Source organism: Crotalus tigris, unplaced genomic scaffold (assembly GCF_016545835.1).
Source record: "Crotalus tigris isolate CLP2741 ecotype Arizona unplaced genomic scaffold, ASM1654583v1 scf7180000023687.2574627, whole genome shotgun sequence".
Taxonomy (NCBI): Eukaryota; Metazoa; Chordata; class Lepidosauria; order Squamata; family Viperidae; genus Crotalus; species Crotalus tigris.
In genome coordinates this window covers 1767394-1786775 of record NW_024100118.1, presented here as the reverse complement: position 1 = coordinate 1786775, position 19382 = coordinate 1767394, and the positions used below count along the sequence as shown (strand labels likewise).

General features: G+C 36.7%; 1 protein-coding gene across 3 annotated transcripts in view; it reads right to left on the bottom strand.

Moving 5' to 3' along the window:
• CKMT2 (creatine kinase, mitochondrial 2) overlaps positions 1–14119 on the bottom strand; it is a 37475-nt gene extending 23356 nt beyond the window's left edge. Inside the window, exons 1-5 of one of the 3 annotated variants that reach the window (XM_039320780.1) lie at positions 13982–14038; positions 7901–8016; positions 6292–6357; positions 4508–4692; positions 3212–3410 (exon numbers count right to left, since the gene is read on the bottom strand). In XM_039320780.1, the coding sequence (XP_039176714.1) occupies positions 3212–3410; positions 4508–4659 (351 nt within the window). In that variant the 5' untranslated portion in view covers positions 4660–4692; positions 6292–6357; positions 7901–8016; positions 13982–14038. Of the gene's footprint in view, positions 1–3211; positions 3411–4507; positions 4693–6291; positions 6358–7900; positions 8017–13981 lie in introns of all 3 variants that reach the window. The other 2 variants (XM_039320781.1, XM_039320779.1) reach the window with 2 other exon arrangements.
• Between the last annotated feature and the right edge of the window lie 5263 nt (positions 14120–19382).

The window sequence follows — 19382 nt, the reverse complement described above, 5'->3', positions numbered from 1 at the left end:
GGGAGAGAACTGCCAGTGATCTTTTCGGCCATTCTCACCACTCTCTGCACCATCTTCCTGTCTGAAGCAGTGATGCCTCCAAACCAGACTGTGATGCTGTATGACAGGATACTCTCGATTGCCCCCCTGTAGAAAGTGGTCAGGACAGGGGAAGGAAGATGGGCTTTTCTCATGCGGCGCAGAAAATGCAGGCATTGCTGTGACTGCTTCACTAGTTTCTCACTGTTGAGCGACCAAGTCAGCCTACTCGTTAGCTGCACACCCAGGAATTTGATGCTGGTAACCGTCTCCACAGGTGAATCATTTATGCACAGAGAAGTGTGGCTATGCCTGCCTTTTCTGAAATCAACAATGATCTCTTTGGTTTTTCCGGTATTTAAAACTAGACTGTTTTCCTTACACTAGTTCACCAACCCTTCAGCCTTCTTGCAATAAACTTCCACCTTGTCATCCTGAATAAGGCCCACTACTGTTGTATCATCTGCAAACTTCACAATATGGTTGGTGGCAAACCTAGCACAACAGTCATGGGTCAACAGGGTGAACAGCAGCAGACTTAAGACACAGCCCTGAGGAGAACCTGTGCTCAAGAAAATGGTATTAGAGGTATTTGTTCCAACTTGCACATATCGGGGCCTGTTGGTAAGAAAATCAAGAATCCAGTTGCACAAAAGAGTGTTTAAGCCTAAAAGGCCCAGTTTGTCTACTAGATGCTGGGGAATGATTGTGTTAAACACCGAACTGAAGTCGAGAAACAGCAAACACCCATGAGTATTTCTTTCCTCTAATTGCTTCAGGCTCAGATGGAGAACGGAAGAAATAGCATCCTCCGTAGAGAGATTTGGTCAGTAGGCAAACTGAAGCAGGTCAAAAGCTGGCGGGAGGCTAGATACAATCGTGTCCTTTATCAGCTTCTCAAAGCATTTCATGATGGTGGATGTCAGTGCAACCGGACGGTAATCATTGAGGTCTGCAATTGTGGACTTTTTTGGCACTGGCAAGATGATGGCCATCTTAAAACATGATGGGACCACTGCCTGCTGCAATGAGAGGTTGAAAATATCTGTGAGAACACAAGCCAGCTCCCCTGCGCATTCCCTAAGGACACGTCCAGGGATGTTATCTGGGCCTACTGCTTTCCGAATGTTAACTGTCTGCAGTGTTTTCCGGACAGAGGTGACATCAAAGCTTGGCATTTGCTCATCAGGATGGGGCACTGCTTTCCTAGCAGGCGTGCTATTTGATAACAATTAAATATATATTTAATTGTTATCTATCAAAACAATAAGAATTGTATTAACTCAATGTTTGCAAAAGAGGATATTTTGGGAAAAGAGGAAATCAACAAAAACCATTATGTGGATTATGGATTATAGAAATCAATTGTTAATGATTGTTTTACAAATGTAACACTGTTCAACAATTATTAAGTGATTTATGTTTTTTTAAAAAATCAATAAAATATATTACAAAAAAAAAGATCCTCAAGCATATTATGGTATTCAGCTCCAGGAATTCCACAATATATTGATTAGCTAGTCTCATTTTAATTTGGCTTCAAGCATTTTGGGAAAAGAAAGCTTTGACCACCCTGGTAGGTAATTGATGCAGTGTCCTAGACGTGGGGATAGGGGAAAATTCTTGGGTGGTTTTACTTTGAAGTCTGAATGCTGTATTGAACCATGACTATCTTCTAGATCAGGGGTCACCAACCTTTTAAGCACCAGGGGCCGGTTCTGTGGAGAGAAGCTTTTCTACGGACCAGAGGGCTTGGTTTCACATGCTGCCTCCATCCTGGGGATGGGACGTCACTTGTTCGCACGGCCCAGTTTCTGGCCTGCTGCAGCCCATGCTGATCCAGAGACCAGAGTTTGGGGACCCCTGTTCTAGATCAATGTTTCTAAAAATATGGTCCTAGGACCTCTGGGAATCTGGAGAAAAAAGTTTAAGAAATGCTTTTCGTATTCCTTAACTAAAATATCACAGAATATATTTAAATAGAAAGGAAGATATTTGCTAAACAGGATTCCAAGATTGTTCTTAGAACTGCTAAACAAAAGCAAAAACCAAAAGACCCATTTTCACATTTTAAGAGTGTTCGCTATGGTTACTTTTTTCAAGTTTAATAAGAAATAAATGAAAAAGGGCAGGCACAATGGGCTGTAACGTGCCAGAAAAAAGTTTATTGTTTAATAAACTTCCCAGGCACTTTGAGACCCCTCTTTCTTCAATTGCATTGATTTAATAAGGAGAAAAAATAGAGGAACACTCATAGCAGGTTTGTCACCTTTCCTAGTCTCTATAAAGCTTTGGAAACATTTGCTTTGAAAATCTATAGGAATTATTTATTTTTTCCTGTTTCTGGGGAGCAATGCAAGCTCTGCTATGGAGCTTTTGGCAAAGAGAAGTTATATCTGATCACGCTGATATATACTTCAGGCGAACCCAGGAGACACTGGGTTGCCTCTGCTTATTTTATTCTGCCAAACAGAAAAATGTCGGATTCTGTTATTATATGAAGATAATAAATAAAATAAGAATCTACTGTTCTTATTCTGGACCCATAAAAGTAATGTATAAATATTTTAAGAGGATTCTTTATTAAAAATACATATTTTTTTTACATCTAGGTTTTGTGATGCCTCCTCCTGTCTCTTGTTAAACTAAGTATATTGATACATGCTTGTATTATCCAGGTGTTGAAATCTCAGCTTTTGTTTTGGGCATTGGTTGTTCATTATTTAATATTCTAACTGTTTATAGAAAATGTATAATATATATGTTAACTGTTTACATAGCTGATCTTTCATGTGAGGGCAGCTGGATACTTTTACAACAGACTTTTACTTCACTTCATTTCATTGACAAGGTGGCTCCATTTTAAGCTGAGCAGACAAGTCAGCTACTGGAAGCCAATACATGTTGCCTTCTATGCTGTAATTTATTATCCACAACATAGTTATACAAAGTATGTCTTTTATGCTGTTCTCTAATTTCACCCAGAGAGATTTAAAAAAAACAACAACCCTGAAAACTCCTCCAAAGACAAAAATCAAATACCAAGATTATTTCCATGGCTTGAATTTTGTACTGACCTCCGTGTCTTCCTGAAAGCCTGCCTACGTGCGATGCATTGATCATTTTCTAATGTTTTTATGAAATAAATGAAGACATTGAAAGAGACCCTGTTATATGATACAAACTGTTTCACCTCATAGGATTCTTCATCTCCTGCGACCATGCCCACTGTTTTAATAAAAGGGTGTCCAGGATTATCAACACCAGTTTGAATGCACTGATCCAGTGTGTAGCCACCTGGAGTCATCTTGTCCCTCAGTTTGGCATAGATTGTTGGAGTGAGGCACTCAGCCATGCAGTTGTTATGTTTACGAAGATCAGGGTAGTCTGCACTGGGTGAAAAGAAATGCAAAGCTTTTGTAGTGAGCAGGAAATGCTTGTTTCTGCTTATCACTTCATAGAAACTGTGGCATAAGCATTCAATCAGCACATTACTATTCTACAAGTCTTGGATGCTTTTAAGAATGAAAAACAGTCTGTATAAATATTTTCCAATGAATTTGGTAGTTTGAGAAAAACAGCAGAAGACTTATAACTCAGATGGGCATTTATGATTTGTCAAAGAAACAAACCTAACAGTGTGAATAGGCTGGTTTCCAACTGAAACTGCAGTTAGTTTCAGTCAAGAATGGCAGTACCTGGGCAGATGAAAAGGAGAAAAATATCTTTAAAATACATATTTGTGTGTTTCTCTTTCACTTCCAGAACAAGATGAATGAACCAAAGAAATAACTGAAATGAATAAGTGTAGTTTTATTATGTCTGTTTACATTTTATTTCTTTATGACATTTTCATCGTATCTTTCTTCTAGGGATACAAGGCAGCTTTACATGGCTTTTCCCCTGCCAAATTTTATCTTCACAACGTGAATATAAATCATAGCAGCTGACTCAGAAAGATCCAATGAACCTTGTGGCTGAATGAGATTAAGACCTGGGTTTCCCCAGATCTAACCCAACCAGAATATTTTGTATTCTAATATTGAAAATCAGATTTTAACAGAATAGGTTGCCTAATTACTGTATGCCAACTAATTATGAATTAATTCAGTGAAAATAGACCATTTAGCCACTCTCAATCTTACCTATCTCATATGGTTATTGTAGAGATTAAATAAATAGATATCACTTGGAGAAAAATAGGTATCAGTGGAAATTAATAATAATATTTAATAATAATAATTAATATTATTAATAATATTTCCTTTGTATCCTGGGAAATATTTTCTCTTCCTCCTAGATTTCTATGCCAATTGTCAAATGTTTCAGTCATTGGTATATGGGTTTTTGTTTTTTAAAAAAATAAACTTTAAAACTTTTCAGACTCTTTTATTATGGATAACCCTCCCTTACCTGCTTAGAGAATGTTCAACGAGATTTTAAGATTTTCAAACCAATATATTTTCAAGTATATGAATCAAATTATTACCTGGGAGGAAATAATTTCTTATGCCCAAAAGATTCAGCTTTCACATTTTGCTGATTTAAAAAGTATCCAGTAGCCATAGCTCCAGTACTGACTGTTGCAACTAAAACAGCAGTTCTTCGACCAACCAGGAGACGTGCAAATGTATTAGCCATTGTTTTTCACCTAATCTTTTTGAAAGATGCCCACTGTCAAAAAAGTGAAAACCAGACAGATCAGAAGTACATATATACTCAGTAGACTAAACACAGCACAATATTCATCCAGTCAAACTGCATCCTTTGCAGGATTCTCCTTTCATGGCAATCAATAATTCAGAAGAATAGGGCAGTGGAAAATCTGAAAGTAACTGGAATATGTTGTATCTACTTTGAATATAATGAAATCATCAGTCTTACCGTAATGCAGCAGATTTTCAGTTTGATGAAAGAAGTGTAAGTTGTGAATTATATCATTTGTTATAAATCAGGTATTTCTTCCAAGGATCAGGAGAAGTACTTCTAAAGTTTTCTACCTCATGTACCAAAATAGCTTTGTGGGTTTTGATACAAAACACATTGATATGATGTAACAGAAGAATAATGTCAGTTGCTGCTCCGCCACAGATAGCACAACTTTTTGGCTGGCTCTAAATAATAGCCCATTCAACTTCCTGACTTTTCCTACTGAATTATTATCTGGAGCTGAACTAGGAGCGGCTAGTCTGCTCTCACCATCAGTATCTTCTTTATGGAATGGCTTTAGAGGATTTCTGCTCAGTTTCAAAGCTAGAAGGTTATAAGATTCCATGGGTTTTATAAAAGGTAATGGTAAATGTTTCCCCTGTACAGTTGTGCGACTCAAGGGGGCAGTGCTCATATCTGTTTCTTAGCTGAGAGAACCAGCATTGTCCAAAGACATTTCCATGGTTATGTGACCACATGACTATATGCCAAAGTGCAAGGAACACTGTTATCTTCTCACTAAAGTGGTACCTATTTATTTACTCACATTTGCATGCTTTCAAACTGCTACATGAGCAGGACCTGAGGACAGTAATGGGAACTCACCCCTTGCACAATGCTCAGGTTTCAAACCTGGGCTGTCAGCTGACAAGTTGCGCTTTTAACCACTGAACCATTGCGTCCCTTTATGGGTTTTATAGAGGTCTATATATTCTATTATTGTTTAAAGTCAGTGGGTGAAACCCACCGGAGTTGGTATTGAATGCTATAATATACTGACCATGCTTCCTCTATTCTGCCTTTATCAGAGTCAACTAATGGACCATTTCTACATGGATTGTTCAGGGAGTGAATCTGAATGCTCAAAAGATGGAAATACTCTAGATTAGCAGCTTTCAGGTCCAATTAAGACATGTGTGTTCCACCTGTGCAGATCATTTCTCCAAACAACCCATACAATTTTTTGTTTAAAACCAGGTATGAAACTGGCAATGATTGCCACTCAGAAACTTCAAATATTCCAGAATATAGTAGCACAAGCTATTAATGCACAAATGGTAATAATAATTTTAAAAATCCCTAAGCACTCAGGGAAACAAGCCTTGCTAAAGAAAAATTGACATGGATTCTGCAGAGATAAATTCTATCTTTCCATAAGGATCTTTTTAAATTGACAATGGTTTGGGATGGTTTGTTCATTTGTTTAATGCTTCAAATTATGATGAGCATATTTTAGAGCTTAATTTCTACAAGTTGCCAGTCTAAAATAGAGAATACTGTTTGAAACCTCCACTGCACTTATAAATTTTTCTTCATGATAAAATAAATAAATTTGTTCCTTACCCTTGAAGAAAAGCTTCCAGTGTTTAATTACATTGAGAGGCAACAATCTAGCATCACAATAAGAGTCTGCTTGAAGGAAGAAAAAAAGGAAGCCACCTTGAACAAATTTTCTTGATCAGAATCATCAAATTAATGTTGTTTGTCCCAATTTCTCCCTTGTATTTAGTCATCTCTATAGACAGGTTTGCTTGAAGCTTTAGTGAAATTTCATTGTGTTGTGACAAGAAGAGTCCCATTCTTAAACACCAATCTTTCTAGCCTAGGGTGATCCTGGTCATATTGCCAAGTTCTTGCTTAACTCATACTGTGATGTAACTACCATTTGGTACTTTACTTTGGTTAGAAAAGTTTTTAGCTTTAAGATTCTGCTGTATTACAAATATAATCCATGCTTTTGATACTTCTTTACTTATTACCTATTATGGTATAGGTCAGCATTGAAGCTTGTGCTTTATCCATGTTAAACTTTTTGATATCTGACTTCCATTAGTTTTCAGGGCAAAGGACATCTGAAAACTAATCAAACTATTTCTGTGTCTTGTGTACACACAATCACATGTCAACACTTCATCCCCAGGAAGAAGCACTGACCCATTGAACATAAGAAAAAATTCCAGGTCAGTGGTTCTTGTACTTCAATAGAAAATTTGGCTTAAACAAAACTGGAGAAAGAAATTGTTCATATCTCTGAGCTACTGGAAATTAATCTAATTTATAATTGTGAAGAAACTATTAATAAATTACTATGCTTTAAATGCCCATGTTGGACATTTGAAAATTTAGAAGCAGTAAAACATTGTTGAAAATGTTCAGTGCTGGAGTAAAGTAACATTCAATGTTATAATATTCAGCTAAATATTTTTAAGATCATTCCTGTATGTTTTCAGTTTATAAATTACTCTAATTATTATATTATATAATAATAATTACTAAATAAATATGGTGAGAACATTATTCCATTTTAATAGTTTATCCCAAAGAATGTTGCAATGCTGGGTCATGAGCTAAGCATATGTTGTATAAGTTGTATAAGTTTATAGCCTATTACATAGAAAAAAATGCATATACATATGGTCATAGTTCAAGTCTTTCCATGATGACATAAGGATAAAATATGAACATGTGGTAATTTTATCAAGAAGTTTTCTCACCCTCATACCTTTAAAAATAGCAGTCAATGGGTATAATAATAATAATAATAATAATAATAATTATTATTATTATTATTATTATTATTATTATAAGGACTGAAAAAAGCCTTCATCAGGCCTTCATAAATTAAGAAAGGAAAATGATAAAATATTAGTAGTAACTTTTGTGTGTCAATACATTGTATATACCATCACTTTAGTGAAAAATGGGTGATAGCATCTAGAATAGAGAACCTAGTTTGCACAGAATAGTAGAAGCATGTTTGGGTTAAAACTGGGATTTGGTTGCATTTGTGGCATACTGCATGAAAAATGCATGAAACCTGCCCAATATTGTTTCTACTGTCGGTGGGGTTAATGTGGTGGTTAAGACACTGGGCTAGAAATTTGAGAGTTCCAATCCCATTTTATTGATAAAGGCATCTGGGTAATCTTGTACAATGGTATGTGGGAATAACCTTGGAAGACAGGAGGAAGAGTCAATGACCAATGGTCAGACAAGTTGCAGCTGAGACCACAGAAGAAATGGAGGCATGATGTAGGTGTCAGAAGGGACTCTCCTTAATTTCTTGGCCTGTAAAAGTATGGTGTGGGTAAGAGATGTACTTTCAGACTTGGAAGATATTGTTTTTCTTAAATATATTTTATTAGTCTTATAGTTTTAACAAAAAGTATTTAAGACACATCGTGGTGTTTGGGTAACATAAAATCACAAAATAACAGCTCAACTTAATACATTCACTATAATCTCTCTATTTCCCTCAAGTAACGTAAGAAATTTAATATATTTCATTTCTATCCTAAATTTCTATTACTACTAAACCTGTTTATTAAAACTTTATCAATTTCAATTACCATAATCAAATAATGTTTTACATCAACATATTACCCCTTCAAATATCTCTTGCAAATATATTCAAGTTCTTAATCTCTCTCATCCTTTTTTTATCACCAATCTTATTTATTTCTTCTTCCAATAATAACTAATTTAATTTAAAAAAAGACAATATTATCATATCATATCAAATCATATTATTATACACATTAAACATTACACACATATATAGTTATAATTTTCTTACTTCTAAGTCTAGATCATTTGACTTAATTCATTTCCATTCATTAAACAAACCAAGTTCCATCCGATTAATTATCATAACGAAACATATTATTACACACAAAAATCTCCTAATTAATTAAACATTTCAAAATTCCAGTCTAAATCAATCTATTACTCCAAGAGATGCATTCTTAGTCTCTATAAAGCCAAGTTTCTTTTTCCATTCCACATTTAACTTTCATGTTTCCATACCAAACAAACTTCCATAAAGCAATAAAGTCATCCAACTAAATTAAACACACGTGAATATAATTGTGGATTTCTTACTTCTAAGACTTGGAAGATATTGTTAATCTTACAATAGAGCTAGTACTTCTGTGTATGCTTCTTGTCTGTATAACTTACAAGGCTGACATTTTGGGCCAGACACTCTCAGCCCTAGGAGGAGGTAGTGGCAAACCATATCCAAAATTTTGCCTAGAAATTGCAGGAACCTGTCTAGGCAGGCAGGCAGGGTGAATTGGGAACAAGTATGACTAAGCCTGCTATCCTAATCTATATTTTCTGTACCTTATTAAAAAAAATTGTGTGAAAATCTCAATCCACTAAAGACAATGTTACGTGGTAGAGGTTAATATCCACAGGCCCATTTTGTGAAACTAAATTAGATAATTCCCCTTTTTATCGCCTGCCTTTATTTTTTTACTTTAATCTCTTCTGCTTACTATTTCTCTTCTTTCTCTATGTTTTGCATAATGTTGCTATCTCAAAATAGAATAGCAGTCTGGGTATGTAGAGCCATTCTTTTAAGGCACAATGATTTAAAACTGACAATATAAATAGTCCTTCATGTTTTCAGTAACAGGCATCTCAAATATGATGTAATCTGTATTGATTTCTTAAAATAAATGCCCCTCAATCCATCTCTAAATACTTGTTGAAGTGAACAGTACTCTTTTCATCAACTTAAAAAGTTCAAAAATATTTTCAGCTGACAGCTCAGGGATATGAAACTGTTAGAAATGTTTATATTGTTTTCAGGAGAAGAACTGAACTTTAAAAATGAGGAAACTGGAGCACAGAGTCATCTTGGGAATTTCAATAAGGCACTTGGTTAGCTTCTTTGCAAAGTAGGGGGGTAGCTGAAGAAAAAAATGCAGTTGATAATGGACAGTTTTCTTTACAAGTATTAAGTTATATGGTTATATTGGGAACAATTTCCTAACCTAAAGAGATATTATGTATGTTCATACAGAGACACAGTTTATCTTTTTTTCATATCAATCAAAGCTCCTTAACTGGAAAACTACTTTGCAATGGCCTAGCCTAGGAGTCCCCAACCTTGGCAACTTTAAGACCTGTGGACCAACTCCCAGAATTCCCCAGCTAGCTATGCTGGGGAATTCTGGGAGTTGAAATCCAAAGTCTTAAAGTTGCCAAGATTGGGGACCCCTGGCCTAACCTATTCTGATTTGTAGTGATATCCAGTATTGCAAATACATAATTACAAGAAGCCTACAGCCCAAATAAGATAGCTGGAAATAGTAGTAAAGGAATTAACTTTTAGAATCCAAGACTCCAGGGTTGGCTCCAGGGTTCAGGAGCAGGCTCATGGACATTGTTTGTTCAGGGTACTGTTTCTCCTATCCTTTACAGACTAATATGTGTTGCAGTTGGCTACATTATTTTTTTACTATAAGCATACAATATTACATGAAATTATTTCCAGAAAGCTCTTTTGATAACATTGATGAAAGAATGGTTTGTTTTTTATTGTGCTGTATCCTGCTGCTCTAAAGTAAAAGCCATAATAGCATTAATCTGCATAAATAAAAGATGTCCACTCTTTGCCTGTACAATTTTTCAACAGCCAACACATTTCCCTCATCATCTAAACTTAAGGAAGGAAGGAAAATGGGAGAAGAATAATTGCCCTGAATTCCATAATACTGATGTCTATTATCCTAACTCAGTGGTGGCGAACCTATGGCACGCATGCCAGAGGCGACACTCAGAGCCCTCTCTATTGGCACGCACATCACCGCCACCCAGAGCAGAAGCTCCGCCCAGCACAAAGGAGGCGAAGCGGCTGACTTGCAAGCTCGAGTAGAGGTAGTAGAGCAGAGGTCGCCAACCATTGTTGATTGGTGGACTGGAAGAAAAGGGAGGAGGAAGCATTTTACATGCATGCATGTGCGCACAGGGCCGCGAGCATGCACGCACTGCAAATGGGGCGGGGCTAGTGCCTGCATGATACTCACTAGCACAGCCCCATTCTTGCATGGTGCAGCCCCTTGTATCTGCGCCCTGTGGCACAGTGGCAGCCGTTTTTGCACCTTGCAGCACGGTGGCCCATTTTTGTGCCCCTGGTTTTTGCATGCCAGAGGCGGCACTCAGAGGCGCCTTCCTGCCCCCCCCCCGAGGGCACCACGATGCTGATGCGGCCCTGGCACTTTGCGATAAATAAGTGGGTTTTGGGTTGCGATTTGGGCACTCGGTCTCTAAAAGGTTCGCCATCACTGTCCTAAGTTTTTAAATAGAACAGAACAGAACTAACAAAGTTGGAAGGGACCTTGGAGGTCTTCTAGTCCAACTCCCATTCAAACAGCAAGCCCTACACAATTTCAGACAAATTGTTTTCCAATCTCTTCTTTAAAACCTTTAGTGTTGGAGCACCCACAACTTGGAGCATTCACAACTTCTGAAGGCAAGTTGTTCCACTGATTAATTGTTCTCACTGTCAGGAAATTTCTCTTTAGTTCTAGGTTGCTTCTCTCCTTGGTTAGTTTCTATCCGTTGCTTCTTGTCCTGCTTTCAGGTGCTTTGGAGAATAGGTTGACCCCCCTCTTCTTTCTGACAGCCCCTCTAATACTGGAACATGTCATCCCTAATCCTTCTTTTCAATTACTTCTAATGGTTTCATCTTTCAAATGACTTCTAATATATGAAATGTTCAATATCCTTGCCTCTTTCACATAATTTAGAAAGAATCATGTCATATTGAAAAAAAATAGAGAAAGAGAAGTTACATATATAAATCAAGTAAGCAAGGTCGTGTTTTCTTCTGTATGCATTACATGTAGACAATCCACATAAAAATGGTTCAAACACATTCTGTACATTTATTCTGTACACTTCTCAATGAAGCACTATGTCTCTTCCTGTACTGTCCAAGGCCAAACCCAAGCAGGAAAAATAGCCTTTTCAAAGCTGAGCTCTGTTTCAAAAATGAGTATAGTTTGGCAAATCTTTTGTAACTGTAATCATCACAAAATAGCTTAAAGATTGAAGTACAGAAAGCTGCTTACATTGAATTACCCCATGGTCCTTAGAGTTCAATAATGTCTATTAGCCTTCCTCAACATAATGCCCTCTGGATGGTCATATTAGTACAACAGATGTTGTAATTTAACTCATCTTGATAGCACCCAGAAGGGGAATGTCTTGCCTACTTTACTGGGCATCCCATTTTCAGAATTTCAAGCAGAATTTTTTACTAGCTCTATTTCAAATTATGTTAATATTAGAGTTTCTGTTGGTATGCAAAGAGAGTGCCCAGAGTTTTAGTCCCACTCTAAATATTATTCAAGATAATTTGTACACAGAAACACACATGACAAAACATAAAGGGATGTGGCTGGAACATTCAGGCCAACTAAGACAATAGTAGTTATTAAGCATGTTCCTTTACTACTTTAAAACAGTTGTATTTTTTTTAAAAAAAAATCAATATAACCTATATTTTCCATCAGGATTTATGGGATGCCCATTCTAAAGACAAAACAACTGGTTTCATGTCAATATAATTAGCAGAGAATGTGGCTGATGGAACAAAGCATAATGCTTTAATTTTCTACACTGATTTCAAAAGCTGCCCCTGGAACTAATTTGTTGTTGTGACCTTTCAAGCTTATGCTGACTGCCACAAAAGAGAAATGAAAACTTTGAGCAAATTTAATTGCTTTTTCTCCAGCAACATTTTTAACCTGACTCTGAGAAAAAAAAGTCAAAGAAATTGAAAGCAACATAGCAAGTGACATATTAGAAAATTCTCTAGCCTTTCTTTAAGCATATTTATTTATGTATTATCCAGGTTTTTCTTAATTTTTTTCTTAATTTTGAACAAAAAAATATGTTCAGCAGCAGCCTGTGCTAAAGATTTAATAGAGGTTATTTCAAAAAGTTTGAAAAACAAGGATTGAAATAATATTTGCTATATGCCATCAAAAATAACTTTTAAATCAGAGGTATACCATGTAAAATTATTCTCTCTCTCTCAAAGAAATTAAGTTGCTGAAAAATATTTATAGGACTTTACATTATGGAGAGAACTGTTAGCAACTAAGAGAAGAGAAATATAGAAGGACATTCTAAATGTCATTCTTATACTAATGAAAATCCAACACATGACCAGCAAAGTTACTGTAGTTTGGTACACCTTAGTATTTCACTTGAAAGGTCATCAGTGTCAAATCTCATTTTCTGTTTTAGGAAGTGTGCCAAGTCTTGTAATTTGAGCTTCACTTATCATATAAATTGGACAGCACCGTTCTTACTGTGGACCAAGCACAGTGAAATTCTATGTTCCCTCCCCCAATCCTGCTGATTGCAATATCCCCGTTTGCTATTTAAGTAGACACGTGCAAAATCCTCTTATGGCTTTCACCAGGAATTTCTAAACTGACCTTGAATTGTCATCTCCTATATTGAGAATATTTTCCAGAACAGTTGTTCGCTCAGATTCTGTGTTCTGTGGTGTCAAATTAAGCACACTGCATTTATAAACTGCATGTCAAATGATAAGTCACTTAAAGGAATGCTCCAGAAAAATAATTGGTGGTATTTTTTGTTGTTAATGTTTGCTTTTCTTTCCTTTAACATTAAGAAGTGTGAGAAACTAGGTTTTCTACTGAGCTGTCAAGAATTTAGGGCTGAAAATTGCAACCAAGCAAAATCTAACTTGTTCTAATCGCCATTATCTGATTATATCATTATGGGTTTTTTTTTAAAAAAATGAATGAATAAAATAAAATTCATAAAGCAATGGTCCTTGTAGAAGGCTTATAGTTTGAAAAGATACAGAGCATGCCAGCCAAAAATAAGTCTGAATACCCAGCAACTTTTTTCTAGTAATAAAACATCCACAATAACATTTCAGTCTCTCCTGTTAATGGAAGACATTTATGGATAGCTCTGACATTTTTATATTGCCTGCTTGACAGATGAAATGTTATTGCTATTTGCATACAACAAATTTGATGTTCAAATATTTAACTTATTTCTTTCAGGATCGTTATTTAGAATAGAAACACAATGACTTGATAAATATCCATCATAGTTTTCTGCACAGTTATGCAAATGATTAAATATTATCTCTTCCAAGGCTTTAATTAGCAGCATTTTGAGTTCATTTTTAAAATAACCCTGCTATTTGAAATGACGCAGCAATGGTAAATAAAAAGTCTCAGACACAACTGACCTTGAAGCTGAAGTGACACAAGTCCTGTATGCTCACAGCCAGGAAGTGTAAAGTAGCCTCAACTTTGTGTGGCAGCAAAATTACGGGTCACATGAGAAGCAAAGTGAAAGATGAAGAATGGGGAGGGAGGATTGAGGAGAAAGATATCTTTAACCATTCAGGTATTTGAAAAAACATTTGACCATAGAGCTATGTCCTGGAAAGCATAATTATTTTGGGGGCATCTTTTGGTGCCCTTATTATTAGATAAGGGCACAAATATCACTATGGAGGAGGTTGAACATGCAATAAAACATCACTATGGAGGAGGTTGAACATGCAATAAAACATCACTATGGAGGAGGTTGAACATGCAATAAAAATAGCAAAAACAGGAAAAGCCACAGGACCTGATGATATCCCAGTAGAAATTTTAAAATTGCTGGAAGACAATGGGAAGAATTTTTTACTGCAGCTCTTCAGTCGAATATATGAAACAGGAAAGATATTAAATGATTGGCTAAAATCAACCTTTGTGACAATCCCCCAAAAAAGAAATGCAAAGAAGTGTACTGAATACAGAACAATAAGCTTAATGAGTCATGCCCTGAAAATATTCCTGAGAATAATTCACACAAGAATATACAACAAAATTGAGGAGCATCTAGGTAACACACAATTTGGTTTCAGAAACTATCTTGGTACACGAGATGTGCTATTCAGCATTCAGGTCCTTGTACAGTTTTGTAGAGATGTCAATCACAATGTTTACATGTGCTTCATTGATTTTGAAAAAGCATTTGATAAAATGACACAACAAACTATTAGAAATCCTGAAACAAGTGGGACTAGGTGACAAAGACATCCAAATTATAAAGAATCTATATTGGCATCAGGTAGCAAATGTGAGACTAGGCCAAAAATATTCAGCTGATGCAGAAATACAAAGAGGAGCCAGACAGGGATGTATTCTGTCTCCATATTGTTCAATATCTACTCTAAGTCAATCTTCAATGAGGCAGTGGAGAACATTGATGCTGGCATTGTAAATGGTGTTTGGATCAACAATTTAAGATAGGCTGACGATACAGTTCTACTTGCCAGTAAGCATAAAGACCTTCAGCTCCTCATCAACAGAGTCACAGAAATATCTGAAAAATATGGCTTGAAGCTTAAAACCTCAAAAACCAAGATCATGGTCATCAGCAAACAACCCGTTAATTTATCACCAATAAATTGGGAAGGAATACCATTAGAAAAAGTTGAAAGGATCGCGCACCTCAGTTCTAATTTACATGAAAGCTGGGACATGACCATTGAAGTAAAGGCAAGGATAGAGAAAGCTTGAACAGCAGTCTTCAAAATGAAAAAGGTCTTCTGCAATCATGACGTAAGCCTAAGATTGAAAATCAGGCTTGTCAGATGTTATATTTTTTCTGTCCTGCTCTATGGAGTAGAGAATTGGTCTCTGACAGAAGGCCACCTGAAGAGACTACAGGCAGCTGTTACGTATAAGCTGGGTTGACAACATCAGAAATGAGGAGGCGATAAGCCGCCTGGGAAAGCCAAGGAAAATCATCAAACAATTAAAAAACAAAAGTTAGAATATTTCAGACATGTGATGTGACACCCAGAAAAATAAGGCATACTCTATTTAATCCTCCAGAGAAAGACTGAAGGCAAACGAGGTCCAGGCAGAAGAAGAACATCATGGCTTCAAAATCTAAGGGACTGGTTTGGACAAAACTCAGCAACTCTTTTTCGTGCGGCTGCTGATAAAAATAGGATTGCCAACATGATCGCCAACGTCCGATAACAGATATGGCACATGAAGAGGAATTATTAGTTTCATCTAGCTTTCCGTAATGGTTTTTGTACTTAAAATAAAATATCAAGCTAACACTCCTTAGTCCCAACCAGTGTCAGTCTTTAATCTATAGATTAGTACATTCAGATGAACTTGATCCATTTTGAAGTATTGGCCTTTTACTATTGGGACAACGCTTGGGAAGATTTTCACATATATATGGTAGGTTCTGTTCTCTGTTCTCATCTCCATCCTCATATCTCTCGTTTCTTATTCCCATAGCAAGTAGATTGTGCACGGTAATGTGAATTATAACAGCAAATTAACAAGTTCCTCATGCTCAGATTAATCAGACTGTATATTTGTGCAGCATCTCCAAGGTTGGCTAGCTCTGCAGTGTTTTGTTTTGTTTTTGTTTTTTTCTGGAATCTTGTAACCAAGTATCACAACAATTTGAACAGATTTTGCATACGTTTTACTGCTTTGTTGTAAGATATCTTTGAAGATTTTCCTTACTTATAAGAACCTCTGGTATCATAAGATGGTAATTATCAGGGTGGAAGGCTACAGGTGAAATATCCAGAGAAATATAGTGAGCAATAAAAGTATAAGGTTCTAACCCAGTCTATACTAGTAAATCAATACAGTAGCCCACAGATTGGAAAAAAGTGCTATGTGACCTGATGGTGGTTTGTGTCATGAGGGTGTTTTCTCTTTAACTTTTAATAGCTTCACATTTTTAATTCTGTTTTAACTCTGTTCTTATTTATATTTTATATTGTGAGATGTTCGTTGTATTGTAAACTGCCCAGAGTCATTTAGGTGAAATAGGTGGGGTAGAAATGTGATGAATGAATAAATAAGACGGCAATCTACATTTTAATACCAAAGAAAAGGAAACTTAACTGAGTGTGCAAACTATCATACAATATTCTTAATTTCACATGCTAGCAAAATAATACTTAGGATCACTCAACACAAATGATAATCCTATCTGGAAAAGGAGATTATAAAAAGACCAAATAAAACAAGATATTCTTGCTGATGCACACTGGATAATTTAAAAAGTAAACCATAACAAAAAGAATTCAGTATATATTTCATTGATAATAAAAATAGTTTGATTCTATTGATCATATCAAGCCATGAATGTGCTTAAAAATGAATTCCAAAACATCTCATTGATCTCATGCAAAACCTTTATATAAGATGTTGTTGTTGTTAGTTGCGAAGTCATGTCCGACCCATCGTGACCCCATGGACAACATTCCTTGAGGCCTTCCTGTCCTCTACCATCTTCTGGAGTCCATTAAAGCTCACGCCTACTGCTTCAGTGACTCCATCCAGCCACCTCATTCTCTGTCGTCCCCTTCTTCTATTGCCCTCAATCTTTCCCAGCATCAGGCTCTTCTCCAGTGAGTCCTTCCTTCTCATTAGGTGGCCAAAGTACTTGAGTTTCAACTTCAGGATCTGGCCTTCTAAAGAGCAGTCAGTTGATCTCCTCTAGGACTGACCGGTTTGATCACCTTGCAGTCCAGGGGACTCGCAGGAGTCTTCTCCAGCACCATAGTTCAAAGGCCTCAATTCTTTTACGCTCAGCACTTCTTATGGTCCAACTGTCACAGCCATACATTGCAACTGGGAAAACCATGGCCTTGACTATACGTACTTTTATTGGCAGGGTGATGTCTCTGCTTTTTAGTATGCTGTCTAGATTTGCCATAGCTTTCCTCCCCAGGAGCAAGCATCTTTTAATTTCTTGGCTGCAGTCCCCATCTGTGGTGATCTTGGAGCCTAGGAAGATAAAATCACTACCTCTATTTCTTCCCCATCTATTTGTCAGGAATTGAGAGGGCCAGATGCCATGATCTTGGTTTCCTTAATGTTGAGTTTCAAGCTAACTTTTGCACTCTCCTTCTTCACCTGCATCAAGAGGCTCTTTGGTTCCTCTTCACTTTCTGCCATTAGAGTGGTATCATCTGCATATCTTAGATTGTTGATATTTCTCCCAGCAATCTTAATTCCAACTTTTGATTCATCCAGCCCTGCCTTTCTTATGATGTGCTCTGCATATAAGTTAAATAGGCAGGGCAACAGAAGTAGATGTTTTTCTGGAACTCCCTAGCTTTCTCCATGATCCAGCATATGTTGGCAATTTGATCTCTGCCTGCACTTCTGGAAGTTCTCTATCCACATACTGCTGGAGTCTAGCTTGTAGGATTTTAAGCATAACTTTGCTTGCATGTGAGATGAGTACAATGGTGCAATAGTTTGAACATTCTTTGGCATTGCCTTTCTTTGGAATTGGATGTAAACTGACCTTTTCCAATCCTGTGGCCACTGCTGAGTTTTCCAAATTTGCTGGCAAATTGAGTGTAGTACTTTTACTGCAGCATCTTTTAAGATTTTGAATAGCTCAGCTGGAATACTGTCATCTCCACTAGCTTTGTTGTTGTTCAGCTTTCCTAAGGCCCATTTCACTTCACATTCTAGGATGTTGGCTTGAGGTCAGTGACTACCCCATCAGGGATGCTAAGCTCATTCTTGTATAGTTCTATGTAATTTTGCCACCTCTTCTTAATCTCTTCTGCCTCTGTTAGGTCCCTGCCGTTTTTGTCCTTTATCATGCCCATCTTTGCATGAAACGTTCCCTTCATATCTCCAATTTTCTTGAAGAGATCTCTGGTTCTCCCTATTCTATTATTTTCTTCATATTTCTTTGCACTGTTCATTTAAGAGGGCATTCTTGTCTCTTCTAGCTATTCTCTGGAATTCTGCATTCAATTCAATTGGATGTATCTTTCTCTTTCTCCCTTGCCTTTCGCTTCCCTTCTTTCCTCAGCTATTTGCAAAGCTTCCTCAGACAGCCATTTTGCTTTCTTGCATTTCTTTTTCTTTGGGATAGTTTTAGTTGCTACCTCTTCTACAATGTTGCGAACCTCCGTCCATATGGGCATAATATGGTGAAACAGACTGGCTCCAATGTGGCAAAGGAATCAGATACGGTTGTGTATTATCTTCTTGTTTATTCAACTTTTATGCTGAATATATACTAAGGGAAGCTGAATTGGAAGAAGGCTAAGGTGGTTTTCAAATTGGAGGAAGAAAAATTAATGACCTTGCTATGCTGTTGACATTATTCTGATAGCCAAAAATACAAAGGATCTGCAAGTCCTAATACTAACAGTCATAGAGCACAGTGAAAAGTGGGACTAAAATTAAAGAACTGATACAGGTAGAAAATACCATGGGCAACTAAGAAAACAAACAAATGTATCATCAATCCAGAGTTTGGAGCACAAATGATCAGGCTTAAAGGACCAAGCGCAAGGGATTATATTTTGGACACATTATGTAATAACTTATCTCTCTGGAGAAGACTGTTGTGCTGGGACAGGTGGAAAGAAAGAGAAAAGAAAGACCAGTAGCAAAGTGGATGGATTAATTGGTAATAGGTCCAGGATGGGCACAGTTGTTATGGAGAAAATCTATGTAGTCAGCAAGAGCCAATATCATCTTGACAACACATAATCAGCCAATCGCTCTGATGTCTGTGATAGTGTTTAAGTTACTGAAGTTCTTTCAGCCACTTGTCTTTGTGTTCAATTGTTTAAA